This window comes from Anopheles merus, chromosome 3R, assembly GCF_017562075.2.
Source record: "Anopheles merus strain MAF chromosome 3R, AmerM5.1, whole genome shotgun sequence".
Classification (NCBI taxonomy): domain Eukaryota; kingdom Metazoa; phylum Arthropoda; class Insecta; order Diptera; family Culicidae; genus Anopheles; species Anopheles merus.
In genome coordinates this window covers 48,032,241-48,048,430 of record NC_054084.1, presented here as the reverse complement: position 1 = coordinate 48,048,430, position 16,190 = coordinate 48,032,241, and the positions used below count along the sequence as shown (strand labels likewise).

Sequence of the window (16,190 nt, the reverse complement as noted above, 5' to 3'; positions counted from 1 at the left end):
AAGGAATTCTAGGTTCTATTCAAATGTTCTTTGAAAACTTGCAGCTTAACTAACTGACTTGTTTGAAGCACTGTGTTTAACTAAAAATCATCATCAAAAATCATTTAATTTTATTTTTATTTGTTTTACTATTTATTCCAATTTCATTTAGTGTTAACTATAGAATAATTTAAATAGTTATGTAATGGATCGCGTAATAGAATTAAAACAAAAAATGAACGACAGTTCCTAGAATTTGCTAAATAGTTTAGAGTAGTTAATGTATTTTCATAATTTTTGCCACGCTATATCGTTAGCGGCATGATTTTCTTTCAGATCCTATCATGTGTCGCACATGCGCTTACACTTCTATGGCTGCACGAAAGAACTGTTTTTATTTACATCCTTTCGTTAGAGAGACAGCAACACACACACACACACACACACACACACACACACACACACACACACACACACACACACACACACCACACACACACACACACACACACACACACACACACACACACACACACACACACACACACACACACACACACACACAACACACACACACACACACACACACACACACACACACACACACACACACACACACACACACCACACACCACACACACACACACACACACACACACACACACCACACACACACACACACACACACACACACACACACACACACACACACACACACACACACACACACACACACACACACACACACACACACACACACACACACACACACACACACACACACACACACACACACACCACACACACACACACACACACACACACACACACACACACACACACACACACTGAGGAGCCACTCATATTCGCGTTACAGACTTGCTATTTTCTTCTGCGCGTGTTTTGTGCTACGAACCGCTGGATCCTTCGGCATCGTTCACTCGCCAGGGTGTTGACCTTGTTGAGATTCAATTGCGTAACGTTCCGTTCAATCGCACCATGTTCCGCTTATTGTCAGCTTAAAGCGTTGATCTACCCACCCAGTTTCCTGATATGCGACTATAATCGTGGTGGCGGAAGCTTACTGAACTACTTCAAACTTCATCCGAATTTCGGTATCCTTCAGCACATACATCAGCTCTTCGTCCTTCTGTGAGCGCAGTTCGTCGATCGAAGCTTCCTTAAATCCTGCGTCCTTTGCTGGATCGTCCGGCAGAATGCCTCCATTTCCTATCGGCAGCTGGGGGATTTGCGTACTGAAGCTGAGCCCTATTCGTTCCGAATTGCTTGGCGTTACGCCGATGCGTGCCCAAGAGTCGGCACCGAATGGTATGGCCAGTGGGGACGAATGATCAAATGACGCCGTCCGAAAGGGATTTGAAGGACTTCCGAAGCCCAAATGGTTCATCGTATCCCGTACGAGCTTGGAGAGAGACGAGTTTTTAGCCGAGTAATACACTAACGCAGCGCCCAGCGTGTGGGCGATGGAGCGCAAACAGCGACACACGTGTTTGCGTATTTCTGAGTCTTGGTTTTGGTAAATATCGTACTTGCCGCCCACAATAACAATTGGAAAGGGAAACAGCTCTAATGTGCTTAGATCGGGATGTTCTTTACCGATCCGCTGGGCCGTCAGTTCTTTCATTTCTTCGATCTGCCCAGCGACGGCGTGCTTTGCCGTGGCCTGCTTTAACCCATTCAGCACACTTTCGAGATCGGTCCAGAGACGATCCGGTTGCGAAAGATCCAACATGACAATGCACGAGAAGGTCTGCAACCCGTGCGACCGGATGGGCATTTCAATTAGCTGGCTCGAGTTAGCCAAACTGCCCAGCTCCCACACGTTGCATATATTTTTCTGCGCACCCTGTCCCGAAGCCGTTTTGCGGCCAAAAGAGTACTCCAGTGCTAGCGTTGGTCTTGGCACGTCATCTCGATCGAGGAATCTATTAATTAATGTCGATTTGCCCTGAAAGTAGAATGGAAAAGCTAGTAAAAATGTCCATCTTGTAAAGTGTACACACTGTGCCACTTACCACTCCTTTGCTGCCGAGCACGAAGAGTGTACGTTCCGTAGGGGTAGTAGCTAGCCGCGACTCATTCCTCAGCTGCTCCATCACCAGCTTGATGGCAATGTCCTGTATTGTTTCTGTAGTATCAACTTCCATCGAGTTTAATTCACTCATGTTTTATCTGTCAGGTATGATAAAAAATCCCGGCTTCACTAACAAACGAAAACGCTCTGATAAAGCAAGACCAAGCATCGAGTGCCGTCCTACGGTGACAGTTTGTATTGCACATTTGGCGTTGCCATGAACGACGAATTGTTTGGTAGTGAGAGCGATGGTCCGCCATAGTAACGCAAACGGGGATGTGGTGTTTATTGTGTTCGCCGTTGCATTCTTTTTGACAAATGCAACGGATATTAAAATGTTTGTCATCTACTTTTTTGGGCCATATTTGCTGTTCATAAATATTCTCTACATCCTTATTTGTGCGAGATAAAAGGAGGCATGTAAACAATATCACTGGTTTGATATTGTTAAACACTGCCAAAAAGAAGCGAATTTCACACCGTTGCAACAAAGTCGTGTTCTTGTAGGGGTGTTAGTTTAATAAATCGAATAAAATAACACATTAATTGCAAACTGTGCCCATAAAATATAGCACAAATAACTACAATGCATGTTAATATCGTTGATGCATGTGTATTTATTTCCAAAATATGGTTTTATCCTAGGTTGTAAACAGCTTAAAAAGTGGCTAGCTTCAGATGTTTGTTTTAGTGATTAAAGACCACCAGTTTTTTTCCTGAATATTAACGCCCATACACACTAAAATTTCGCATACACTCATTTGTTTTATATATAGATTAACATCAGTTACTTCTGCGTGTTCTCATCTCATCTATCTAGTATTATCTACAAAAAAAACATTGGTCACTACCATTAACGAAAACTAATACGAAAATAAAAAAACAAATAAACAGATAAACAATCGTTCCTAGCATTTCCTAGCATTTTCATTTCCTGCCACGTGTCCTTCGTAGTTTGTGTATTTTATATTGGATGTTGCATGTCTTTCAATTGCATTGATGATTGCATCAGCTAGCAGTTCAGTAGGATCGCATGGATCACTCTTATACTAATATCGTTCGTTCCGTCTGCGGCGCACCGTCGCGATGTGCATTAGTAGTGGTTTACGCACTCTATTTTCCCCCTAGATGACGAACGTTTCATAATCGATGGGTATTGCTGCATTTTCCCCCTTTCTCTTTCACATTATGCGTTTGATTGATAGAAAACATTGCACTTCACATTTAGTCACATTTTAGTAGTATTTTAAACAATATCAGCAACGCCTTCAAACGACAATCATACCTTCGTATCTATAACGTGTAATATCGGTCAAAGTATAAAATAATTTGCGACCAAAATTTCCTGAAGATAGCCTATCAAACGATGGTTCAGGTATATCTGTCACAGTTACGTTTCTGAAACCGAACACTAACCGCCGCGTTTCGTAGAAAGTAGATTGAGTTTACGAACGAATTGGGTGATGTTTACTGCACGATATGTCGCTAAACGGGGTTGTATTTGTTGCTTCTACATTCTGCACTACCACTACACTACTTTGCCTGTGGTTTATCGGACTTGGTGCCGTTGGAGGGATTTTTCTTCTGTAAACTACGGTACTCCTCAAACAGGTGTTTCATATCAGCCAATGCGCGACAAATTTCCTGCGCGAACCTTTCGGAACTCTGCAATGGAATGGTAAGTGAAACGAAAGATGAGGTTTTCATATAGAAGATCAAAATTCACAAAAAAACGACATTTACCGTTGTTCCACACGATCTTTTCGACGAGATGTGGAAGAAGATAAGATCCTCTCCAGCCACAATATACGACACACCGTACCCATCGTCTGCGACGGGACCAAAGCCACCACCCGCGCTGATACAATTCGGATGCTTCTTCAGGTCCATCTTGGCCGTTTGTCCGTGCGGCGTTTGACTAGTAGATAATCTCCACGGTTCACTCAACACTTCCTGCAGGAAAGGTGAATCAATCTCCAAATACTTGGACACCACGTACAGACAGAATAGATGCCGATCGATGCCTTTGCCGCACATTGCATCTTGGTAGCCAAGCTGATGCCGCTCGCAGGCTTCATTCAACAAACGAACACGCTCTTCAGTCTGATGGAATAATGCAAAAGGATAGAAGAAAGTGAGCAATAATAGAAGAGCTAGGATTTAAAAACGGTTCCAAGAGACATTACCGAAACATTGCTATCGAGCATTGCTTTCACCCAGGCAGCTGATTCAATCGTGCATGGACGAACTGTTTCTGTGCGACCTTCGCGGAACAGCCGGGTCATAGATGCTTCGTAGGTAAGGGAGAATTTCCCAGCGTCCCTGTAGTATGCCAGCTGTAGCGCCATTTGTATGAAGGCATCCGGGGAAAGGCGGCAAGTCTTCATCAGTCCCTTGCCGTAAGCATCATGTACCAGAATCCGTAGATCCACATCCTGCCATGTTGGGGAAAATTATTTTGGTTAGCAAACAGGTGGACATTACGCTGCCATATATTGAACCTTACATTCAGCAGCTTCTGAGCGGCAATGTGTGCCTCGTCGATAGCGACCAGCGCTACTTTATCATTCAGATCCCATGTCAATCGTTTGGGAGTTGGAGGCTCAAACTCAGGAATGCCGACTGTGTTGCCATTTTCGTCATATCTATTAAAGCAAGGTGCATGATCAAATTATGAGAATCGTCGTTCCAAGATGAATCATGTAGTTAGCGTTAATTTTCTGTGCAACTAAGCATGCAACGGCAACTACTAGCATTAAAAGTACTAATTGGAAGCATAGCTAAATCTATATCACAGCAACATAAAAAATACTGGCAAGTACATTAGTTTTGTATTAAATAAGCCTCATTACACATTTAGAATTTGGATACGATCGGACATTATTGAGACTTCGGGTCTGTTGTTAAGGGGTTACTATTTCAGAAATGTTAAAACAAAACATAATACTATATATGATTAACCTATACCAATTTGCATTCATAGAGAATGTATAAAAGCAGCATCATCAAAAACCATTTCATTAAAGATGAACCATATTTTTTTCTTCTGGTTATACTAAATGTTATAGAACGAATCCTTTCGTTAGGGAGATATTAGTTTCATTAGGACACGTGTTTCAGTCATGCTACACGTAACGGTGTAGAAAGCCTAAAGGTATGTTACATAATCGTCAATGTGTTTGGGTGTCAGGATGGTCCTTATACTAAAAACCATTACCGTTTATTGGTTGCCTCGTCAGCGACAATATTTTCCCAAACATGTGCCATAACAGGTGCATCAGCCCTGGTGGAATACAAAAGTCAGTAGAACAATAGTAGTAGTCATGTGGATAGTTTGAAGAAAAGATTGCTTGAGATGGTATGTTCATGGACCGAAAAGAGAGAATTTGGGAGCAGTAGGATACAAAATAGCTTGATTGTGTTATGTAGAGTTCTGTGCAATATGGATGTCGCCGGTTCCCAGATGTTTCCCAAATAAACGGTTGAGATAATCCTACTTTCTCGCTTGTTGTTGATTTAACTATTAAAAAGGGTTGTGAAACCATCACCTGCAAATAATGTATCTTAACGTGTACACAAAATTTAAATATTGTTTCCCATGTCTTGATAAAGTACAACCTGTTCAACGGCTAACCGATAATGTACTAACGCAGCCAAATGAAGTAACAAAAGCGTAATGATATTATCTATTTACAACAATAATGTCGTGGATCGAATGATTATTTCCGCCAGCAGCAACCAAAAGCAATTATCACCATTTTCATTCTGAACAGTACGTGCAATAATGTTCGTCCAGGAACCACATCCCTGAGAAGGGACCTTTTTTTCAACCAATACCTTCATAATAACTATGTACAGAAGCAGAACAGTAAGAAAAGCAGAGACTAATAATATAGCAAACGTTGTACACTTTACCGCTGCTCGGTTTCTCCCATGATCAACATTTCCCAAATGTGTGACATAACTGCTGCATCCGCCCTGTAAGAGTACGATGACAAATTGGAACGGACGAACGCATACATGTGAATTGGCGTATTGATGAAGTCGCGAATCGGTTCACATGATGATGGTACATGTTCGATATTTGACACGAGTAATGTTTGCAATTCGTATTATGCCGTGGAAACATTTATAATGGATTTTACAACCGATTTGCGTGTTCCACGGCGTATTGGACCGTTCATTGTAGATGTTGATTTTAACATAAATATGAAATTTAAAAGAAAATAAAGATACATATACATAAAGATGTTGTACACAGGGTGGAGAGCATGTTGTTTTGCTCATAAATAATGGGAGCCGTGTTGTGAACTATGTTGAAATGTACTGGTAAGAATGACGAGTGTAGAACACGTTTTAAACTTCATCGATGAAACCGAGTAGGATGTTTCCTTTGCTCCCATAATCTCCAGTTCCGAATTGTAGTTCCAATCGATCAAAGATGAGTGATCCTGGAAACAAATATCAACCGTGCAACTTACCACGTATGTTCAGCATTGAATCCGATCTGCAAATGTAAATAAACAATTCAATAACCACAAATAACACAATTAAATTAAACCATTAAAAACACTGAGCGTGTCACACTCACACGCACTTACCCTTCCATTGCTTCCTACGCACACGGTAAAACTTTTGTCGAACCAGCGATCGTGTCCATTACCGTGTAGCAGATAGCGTCCGAACTGGTCCAACTTTTCCGGGTGAGCTAGATCGAACTCGAATGGTTTCTCATCGAGAGATAGCACGAATGCAGCACTTTCGACGGTATGCAGCGATGTGCGGTTCACTCCCTTCGCGAACACGGTTTGCCGTATCTGTGCCCATTTGGTGCGATCTCCAGCGGTCAGCGAAGCCAGCAGCTCTTCGCCTGGTTGTGGTTTTTCTTCGCTTTGTTGCAGAATGTGTTCGATCTGAATTTGCAGTTCACAAGGGCGCAGCAGACGGCCATTGTGATAGATAATAACTTTGTAATAACAGCCACGGTACAGTACGACGATGTGATTCGAGTCCTGATAATGAATGATCTTATCGGTCTCTACGCCAGGGGCACGTACGGTATTGAAGATGCGTTCATACTGCCACGAACACAGCGGCACCAAACCTTGTACTAGAATCTGCAAAGACATTGAAATGTTATTCCGTAATACATGCATTGTCAAATTTTAAAATTATGCCCAGTTTGTAGCGCATTTACTTACCGGCTCCAGCTCTTGACGTTCTACAGTGCGGCGGAACTGTAGCAACAGGTTTACTACACTGGCGGCTCTAGCACTCTGGACCTTGGTCGGGTGCATGAAGATCGCATCGATACCGTAGAAGTTGCTGTTAACCATTAGTGCACCACGGCCTCGCAGGTAGACGTACTCTTCCCACCAATCCGACACGTAGTTGGTAGACCACCAGCTCTTGAGGAACAGATATCGCTGCAGTTTGGTCGAGATGCCTTGCTCAAATTCTTTCGCTAGTCGCTCCATACGATTGTAGTTGGAATCGTCCAGCAGAGGTCGAACCGAGCGCAGATAGCGCTGCATCGTATCTTGCACACTTGGCAATGGTAACCTCGGAAGCGATCCTTGGAAGCTGTACAGACCTGGCTTATTCCAGGTGGCAAGCACTTTCACGAACAATCCCCATAGGCGAGTCTGTTTGAAGCATATAACAAATGCAATGCAAGATGTTAGTAGAATCAACCATTAAATGTTTATTTACATCTACAGCTTACCTGCAAGGAAACTCTGCTACCCGGGGCACGCTTTTCGTACATCCATCCCTTGTACATGAGCAACAGTTTCAGTGAATATCGCATCGTGTAGCAAATCGATAGCCAAACGATTAATCCAGCTAGCGAGCATGCCGTCAGCTGCCATTGCAATGAATCGCTGGAAAAAGCAGGAAAAAAGTATCGATTATGTTCTCTACTTTAATAATATGCATCTATCTCGCCGGGCAATAAACCTACCCTGGTAAAACTGATAGCCATTTGTTCACTAGGTCGAATGGTACGTGCCGTTGTGTAAAATGTAACCCCACCGCTATCGCTATCACCAGCCACAGGCTTTGTAGATGGGCCGGATAAACGCCGTTGCGTACCCCAGTCTGAAAAACGCATACCATGGTTAATCGTGGATATTGTAAAACTTATTGATCATGTTCCGACTTACCCGGAATCGAGCCAACCGTTTCTTCCACGATCGCACACCCGACTGCCAGACGAGGTCCAGCACCTCGCGATCATAGTTAATGTCCCATCCCTCGTGAGTGATTGAGAACGAGAATGCAACAGCTGAATGTGCTTCAGCCATTGCACCGGCTGCACGTTACCGGTATAAACACGCAGCAATAGTCGATCACAATGCGTAGACTCTGCAACACGGCCTCTCTTATAGCTCAACCTCCAACCTTCAGGCGGGATACGTATTGGTGATGGTAGTTGCTGTCTCTCTAGTCAATCACAACCGTGCACACTCCGTTGTACAAATTCAACGATTGCCTCGTCTCGGTGATATATCAATGCTGATAAAAATGTTCGAATCTCACTAAAAAGACAACAGAATAAAACAATCAAAAACGGGATTTTAAACACAACTCATATCAAAATAGGTCACCGGGCGCACGATTAGGTAGGCACCTTCACTCCGTTTTGCTTTCTAACAGTACAGTACATAGTATAGTGTGTTGTTTACGTTGATTATTTCCGACTCGCGAGCACTGGGCAATGTTATCAGTTACGCCAAGAAAAAGGGCGGTCTAACAATGCTGACAACCGGTTCCAGATAAATGGACAGTACGAAAAGTTAACAGTCACGCTGCTGCCTATTTCCCACCCACCGGTCCTACCGGGTGGCGTAGAGATTGAAGGTTAACAATCTTTCACATTCATTAGTGTTTCAGGCGATAGTGTGAAGGGTACTACTTGTGTCAGTTTCCTATACAATTCACCTATTTTCATTAAGTGTATATGGTACCGAACAAGGGGGTTTAGCTCAGCTTATTCAACTGATTATACATTGTACATTGTCAATGTCAAGCGCATTTATACAAGATTATCCCTGCCTGCGTTATTGTTACATATAATCAAAAGGAAATGTATTGGTATCTTCTATCAGTGATGTTTATATAGTACAAACATTTATCAAAATACTGAATGATGTTATTTTCCGTAAAAAGACTAAAATTTTGATTGTTACTGATGTTACTGAAATCTCTAACCTTCAACGAATACGAATGAAGACTAAAGAAGTTACACATAGTTGCTTAACAGCGGATTTTGTTTAGAGCTGTAATTGAAGTGGCCTCGTGAGCATCACGTTTGTAATAGTTGGAGTGCCCTTGTGGAGCGTGTCCACTCGATTAGTCAACAAACCATTTTGATAAGAGGGCAGTTTCTATGCATGCGTGCAGTACTACGGGTGAAAACATCAATCTTTCAGTAGTTCTTAAGTGCAGTAAACAAAAATAAACATCGTCCCAATGTTTCATTCATCTTTGTTTGGGGCTAACTGAGAATCTCCACAGTATTGTGTATGTGTGTGTGTGGCACCTCTGGCAATGCAACGAAACCTGCCCCAAAAGGTGTGCGTCTTTCACATCGTTGGCAACTTTCGATTCAGTTGCAAAATCATCACTTCCAGTGACCTTGAGCTCAAAGGCTGCCTCTGTCTGCCTGCCTGCCTGCCTGCCTGCCCACTCGAAATGCCTACCACTGGGCAACATCACGAGCGGGCGAACGAACGCAACGTACCAATCTTTCCAATGCCATGGCGTCGGTTACGAAACGGCGGCGATACGATTTGAAGAAACAAAACTACCATATAACGGGGAGTGCGCATATTATACGATTCGTTTGCGCCTGACATTGAAAATCCCACCACCAACGGTGGTTTTGCTTGGTGTTTTTGGTGGCTGCTCCAAATTAACACAGCTTTTGAGGCAGTGGAAAACTGCACGACCACCACCACCAACTCTGCGTGCGTGGAGAAGTAAATCTCTGCGGAAAATGGAAACACTAGAAAAACAGCACGCTGTTGCATAGATGGATGGTTAGGAAGTTACGGTTATTTCGACGCGCAGTCTAACACTTTGCCGCAAGTCATGAACGACTGGCCTATGGACTGCCGGATTTTCTTGAGCGAGAGCGACAGCGAGAATACACCTTGGCACGCCAAGCTACTTAAGAGGTAACAGTAAACTTTCCACTTTCCATTTGGCTCGTTTTGGAGGGCTTTGTTTAGGACAAGCGCACCGAACACGGAAGAGCGGTGTGAAGGTGAAGAGATCATCTATTTCCATTTCGTTAATACGAAAGGGCATACCCATTCAAACTTGAATCTTGACCAACACCGTCGGTCAAATAAACTAATGAAGACGGCATTTAAGCTGCGCCAACCGGCAACTAAACACACGGAATAGATTCTAATGAGGAAGTAATCGATTCTATCATTATCACAGCCAGCATGACACTACACCCCCCATCGCAATTGTGGACGACCTGTTGCACCTTGCCATTCGGTGTGGTGACTTGTTGTTACCTTACCCAGCCCTTAAGGTCATCCAGTTCGGTTTCAGGTAAACACCCAACAGCAAGCGGTACCTTTCCCCTCTAAAGCTACGTTCAATTGGGTGGGCCAGTTTGTGGTTCAGTTTTAGCTGGCGATCACGATCTTAACGATCACTTTGGTGGTGGTATACTGCTTTGGGATCGTCATTCGCTTCAAATTTCCTCGTAACAGCTGGCTTTGAGTACCATTACCATGTTTCGAAACTAATATTGCCTAAAAGTCAGATTGAACACTGAAAGGGTTCGCTCAATCACTGACTGATCGATCTCTAGTGGGTATTCCAGTTAAAGTAGACACGAACTCCCCAGCATCCACTCACTTCTCTACCACCGAAAACTCTGTCACACAGTGTTAATCGATCGTTACACTTAAACCTATGGGAAAAGGGAACAGTAGCTGCGGCATCATCTCTCGTCTACTGTTGTGGAAGGGCAGCTTGCAGCAATAACGATTTGAGATACTTTGAATGCAAATGCCGCGCACGGAAAACGCATTACAATGGCGTTTTATATGTATGTATGGTGAGGTCACGTTATAAATGTTAAACGAAGGGGTTTCACACACTACCGTTATCAGCTGCCTTGTTTTTTGTTGCGTTCCGAAAGCGTATAGCAGCTACTCACAAACGTAGATCACTGAGAGGCTGGCCTGGTGCTTGCCGATTGATACGCGCGAACCGAATAGACGACACTAACCATGCGTACTGGCTGGCCAGTGACCGACGACTGACACGGGGTGCTGTCAAGAGTTTCATCCACCCGAGGCCCGTGCGCTTGGGTTTGGGAGTGGTGGGGAACTGCGCCCTCCGCACGCGTGTGTTCTACGTCACGCACCTTTGTGTTTTGACGTGTTTTGGTTCCGACCACTCTATCTAGTCGTGGTGTTGGTGGGATGTGGCGATGTGTGCCTTTACGCTGTTGCGCTTTTTGTCAAGCGTGTGTGAAGATGTGTTTGCAAGACGTTCCAAAGGGGATATGAATGGTGCCAAAGAAGAAGCAGAACTGGAATAATGGTGATCTTCTTTCGGGGTGTGTGTGTGTGCGCGTTAGGGAAGGAAGGGACAGGACAGGAGGCATGGCTCTGTAAATAACGAACGCAATTGGATTTGGTTGCTTCACGAGCACGGGTCGGTGCTTGATATTGGCAAGCATCATTTTGACCTTTGATCATTAGCCGGCAGCATTCAGGATAGCGAAGCGAGCAAATGTCCCACACAAAAATGTCGCGTCTAGCGATCCCCATTAAGCCACGATTAAAGAACGCTAAGCTTTGGACACCTGAGCGAGACCATGCGTCATGATCTTTTTTTTAAGATAATGTTCGGTTCAATGTCCCATTTAGCGCTTAAAATCTTCACCTTTGGACGGCGGACCGGAAAACCCGGCACCTTACATGAAGCGTTTGTGTACATTTTGTGATGCGTGGAACAGTATTTTGGTGTTCGAGCATCAAACAAATCAACGAAAACATACAAACCCGGCCCCAAAACGGATTCGCAACGGTGACGTAAATAAAGAGGGGGAAGGCCAGTACAAAGTCCAACTCCCGGCGCAATCGGCGTTGCGCCGTAGGCAGCCGATAGTGAAGCACGCGCAGCCACTGCCCTACGAGTTCCGGCAGCAGCACTACGACACACAAACAGGGCGGCTCGCGACACTCTGCCAGCACCATCAGCGTTAGCCGGTGGATTATGATGGTTATATACAGCGCAGAGAGAAGCGTTTCGAATAACGCTAGAATTTGCTGCGTCTCCCTCTCTTTCTGTCCGTCTCTCTAATTTTACACGCCGGTAATTGAAGACATGTGAGCATAAATGTTTGCCTGACAGCTTGCGGATCTTCTAGAGGCGAACAAAACTAAAATAATAATCGAACAGAAAACGATCATTGGTGGCGTTTACGGCAACACACATAGCGTTTGCGCGATTATCGCAACACAGTTGCTGCCCCATTCAATGCCGCGGAAGCTCCGTTTTCTGCAGTGTAATCTTTTCGTAATTCCTCTGTATTCTCAGCCAGATTGAACCGGTTACTAAATCCAACCCCTGGAACGAGGAAGTGATAAGTGCCGCGGGATTTCGGGACATGTACACTTATCGGTGGATAGATGTTTTAGCGAGGCCACGTAACCACAAACCAGCACCACACATGTCGCACAGCTGAAGATGAGCCTGACTGCTGTTAAAAATATAGCAAAATCAGTTCTCGATTTGGTTTGATAATGCAGTTGGTTCAATGGAGATTTTTATTGAGAAATTTTAAAATATTGACCTTAAAGTCCATACTGTTTGGGCAATAAACAGCTAGCACCTTTGCTAATTAAAACGATACAAAAGGAAACCGAACAATTAGAAATCTATCATCTTTGCTTCTATTTATTTATTTTGTACTTTTTAGGAGTCTATTGAACACATAGTTCGATAGGAATAGACAATATTTAAATAATCAACTGCGATTATTGGTAGAATCCACACCATCTCGTGGTTTGTCCACGTTTTTGGCTTCTTATCCCAAGTTTGGGTTTAGAGCTTTTGCAAAGAAATTAATAAAACGCGAAGGAATCCGCAGCACATTGACCAGAATTCTCTAGGTCTAAGTATTGAAAATAATGCGTGTGTTACATTAGAGCACCTTGCATAATACTTATCGAACGAACGCACTTTACACTGTATGTTTTATCTAAAACCCACCGCCCGTAACACAATAACCTTCGCTAATAATCCATGTCACGGGTTCCACTGCTCCACCAAGCCAAATACAATGCCGGCTAGATAAACCTGACAAGGACCGTGTGCCGTTGGCATTGATTTAGAAGTGTCAACAAGGTAACTTACAATTCCACCAAAGACATTTTGATAAGCGATTTTATGCAGTGCTTTACGCTGCAAATCTTTTCATAATTCTGTTGCAAGCCTAGCATTAGATGTGCCATTTGATCATTGGTGGTCGGTGTTATTAACTGATACGCACGCACCCTAGTTATCCACCCAAATAATCGTTCTTTTTCGTGTGCCTAAAGACAGTACAACAGATTTACAATCCACCATCATTCACCATCGGCCGAATGCACTTTTGGAGTAGGGTTGTGTGCGGGAAGCGAAATGGCATTCGCTACTTGCATAGATTGAGCGAAATAAATTACAACAATCAACAGCGCACCGAGAAGCGATTCTGCGGGAGATCTCGATCGGAGGAATTGCACTGGGCGGAGGCATTTCCATGTTAAAACCAGTTTGCTGCATCTCGTCTCGTATCGAATTAAAAAAAAATCCCCTTCCCACCGTCAATAGGGGGTGCTCTCATAGTGGATGCAGCGGTGCAACAGTTTGTTTGCCGGATCAGCTGCAATTTTTGTTGCGCGTGTGGAATGTCCGCCAGCAGCCCGCTTGCTTGCACTTGCAACGGTACGAACGGGTTGACGCAGCAGCTAGATATATTCAACGATCTGACGACCTCGAAAGGCTGTGGCTAGGCGGACATTTTCACCACCACACACATACACACATGGCCAGGTATGGGGCTGATGGAGCATTGGTCCATTGGCGACGGATGTTGTTTTGTTTGCCGCAGTTTCATACTCGTGGCGTTCCTTTTCCATGCGTTCGTTCGTGCGAGTGTTTGTGAGCGGCTGAGCTGTTCTTCAGCATTGTACGCACTGCCACTGCCGATTGTCTATGGGGAAGAGGACTTTGACCGATGAGAAAACGCCGCGCTTGTGGTCACGATGGCTTTTTTTGTGTTGTTATTTTTTACCATTGCATAACAAACTTCTTTTCAAGTTTGAAAGGGGGGATGTGCATTCGTTTTTGCTTGCATTCGATCGCTTAACGGCAGCGAGATTGTTTAATTCAAATGACAATGGAATAGACAAAACAAAAAACAAATATTCGATCAATGTTTTAAGATCTAATTGGAGTAGTAGTTTTAGTCATATAATTGAGCTTTCTCGATTTTTGTTGGGAACATGTAGATAATAAAATATAATCATAATAATTCATACAGTTCCTGACTGAGAAGCAAAAAATAATAATAAATCAAGGTTTTAAACCATGAGGTTCGATTTGCATTTAGTTTGGATTTAAAATCATTTAGAACCTAGATTAATTAACATAAGAAATGGATTGGGAAATGTATTAGTCTTTGGTGATCTTTCTCAAACCTTCTTTAGGAGTTTAGCTAACGGTCGTGGTGTTAAGTCGACAGTTTAAGTCGCAATTCGTTCAGCCGACGATTTCTATTTATTTACAAATCGACAGCCTGAGGCAAACGATAAGACCGACTTTTCGAACGATGCATTACTAGTAATGGCTCCTGGTTATGAATCCACCAATAGTTTCAATTCTTCAAATTCATTCATACCACCCAGAACCATTCATATAAATACACACACATATACATATATATAAATATATATAAAATTATATTTATATTCATTCATTATATTCATTATATCATTATATTCATTATATATATATATTATTTACGTGGAATGAAAATATATATGATATAACTTGCAAATAAACGTTTTTTAAATCATTTTTTTTTTCATGAATCACGATAGTGCAACACGCCGTCGTCGTACACGTTTTGCTATGTTTACTGCCACGCACCATTATGAATGTGTGTGCGCGTGAGCGCACAGGATCATACTCACACATGTGCATTTGCGAGCGAGCACTAAATGTAAAAGTAGGTCAGTGTGAAAAACGAAACCAAACAAACGGGAATGCCGACTGGCAAGGACGAACGGGAAACGTGTTTATGCTCCACACACGCCAATGACCGTTCTTTACGGTCACCCTTTTGTTTACTGTCTATTACATTAGCTTTTTCGGGTAGTCTACTGCTTGCCTTACTTGTTATTGCACTCTCAAAACAACTAGGCGGGTAATAGGGGTATGCAGTGCAGGAATGCTTGAAGCACCATTGGAGTGAGATAATTAACAGCAATCTGTGCCTGAATAAAGGATATCCGTTTGCGATCCATTGCGGCGACAGGTTCGTCATAACTAGTGGCGACGTTCAAAGGTTCTTTCTATTTTTAGTCACACTTACTTCGGTACCACCCACCCGCTGCTGTGGCTCCACTCTATTGCAGTACCGTTGCTCTCGTGCACGGACAACACCTATTCACTCGTCGCTGTTGTGCCGTATTAGCACACAAAAAAAGACTATTCAATCCCGTATCGGATTGATCATTGATAAATGTTTATAAAATCGTTCACAGCATAAACGCACTTTTCTAATAACGCGTAGTTTGATTCGTTTAATTCAATTACCATCACACATTGGTTACGCAAAGCAAACACGACTGAAAACAGAGAAAACGGAACTCCGACTACGAACCGCCTTCAGGTTTATTATGTTGCTGTGTGATATAGCGGGTACGGCCATTCGGTACATTTTGACAGCAGCGTGCTTGACGTAAAAGGTACACGGCACATCTCGAAAATTTCTGCTTCTTGCTGTACACAAACGATATGTTTTGTAATTTGAACAATATATTTGTGTAAAGAAAATGTACGGATATTTTTTATATGATACACCGAATGCCGA

General features: G+C 43.2%; 2 protein-coding genes across 5 annotated transcripts; both read right to left on the bottom strand.

Moving 5' to 3' along the window:
- Positions 1-776: 776 nt before the first annotated feature.
- On the bottom strand, positions 777-2,574 carry LOC121597716 (cytoplasmic dynein 2 light intermediate chain 1). The gene is made up of 2 exons (XM_041923733.1): positions 2,016-2,574; positions 777-1,948 (listed from the first exon to the last, which is right to left on the bottom strand). Exons 1-2 carry the CDS (start codon positions 2,163-2,165, stop codon positions 1,061-1,063), a joined length of 1,038 nt encoding a protein of 345 aa, XP_041779667.1. The 5' UTR covers positions 2,166-2,574; the 3' UTR covers positions 777-1,060.
- A 93-nt stretch (positions 2,575-2,667) lies between these two features.
- Positions 2,668-15,988, bottom strand: LOC121597711 (carnitine O-palmitoyltransferase 1, liver isoform). 4 transcript variants are annotated; one of them, XM_041923720.1, is made up of 12 exons: positions 15,690-15,988; positions 8,239-8,613; positions 8,037-8,173; positions 7,800-7,956; positions 7,276-7,719; positions 6,676-7,191; positions 6,556-6,581; positions 5,292-5,357; positions 4,581-4,719; positions 4,261-4,509; positions 3,818-4,177; positions 2,668-3,739 (listed from the first exon to the last, which is right to left on the bottom strand). In XM_041923720.1, exons 2-12 carry the CDS (start codon positions 8,377-8,379, stop codon positions 3,608-3,610), a joined length of 2,367 nt encoding a protein of 788 aa, XP_041779654.1. In that variant the 5' UTR covers positions 8,380-8,613; positions 15,690-15,988; the 3' UTR covers positions 2,668-3,607. The 4 variants fall into 4 exon arrangements, with proteins under 4 accessions (XP_041779654.1, XP_041779656.1, XP_041779653.1 ...); XM_041923722.1 differs by lacking the exons at positions 5,292-5,357; positions 15,690-15,988 and adding exons at positions 5,990-6,052; positions 11,203-11,445; XM_041923719.1 differs by lacking the exon at positions 15,690-15,988 and adding an exon at positions 11,203-11,444.
- Between the last annotated feature and the right edge of the window lie 202 nt (positions 15,989-16,190).

Bases quoted from the DNA above. Each gene is read 5' to 3' on its own strand.
- LOC121597711 (XM_041923720.1), bottom strand. From the start codon at position 8,379: ATGGCTGAAGCACATTCAGCTGTTGCATTCTCGTTCTCAATCACTCAC. The intron at 8,174-8,238 runs GTAAGTCGGAAC...TGCGTTTTTCAG, and splicing joins AACGGTTGGCTCGATTCCGG to ACTGGGGTACGCAACGGCGT. The intron at 6,582-6,675 runs GTAAGTGCGTGT...TTACATTTGCAG, and splicing joins GCGTAGGAAGCAATGGAAGG to ATCGGATTCAATGCTGAACA.
- LOC121597716 (XM_041923733.1), bottom strand. From the start codon at position 2,165: ATGAGTGAATTAAACTCGATGGAAGTTGATACTACAGAAACAATACAG. The intron at 1,949-2,015 runs GTAAGTGGCACA...TTCTACTTTCAG, and splicing joins TGCTCGGCAGCAAAGGAGTG to GGCAAATCGACATTAATTAA.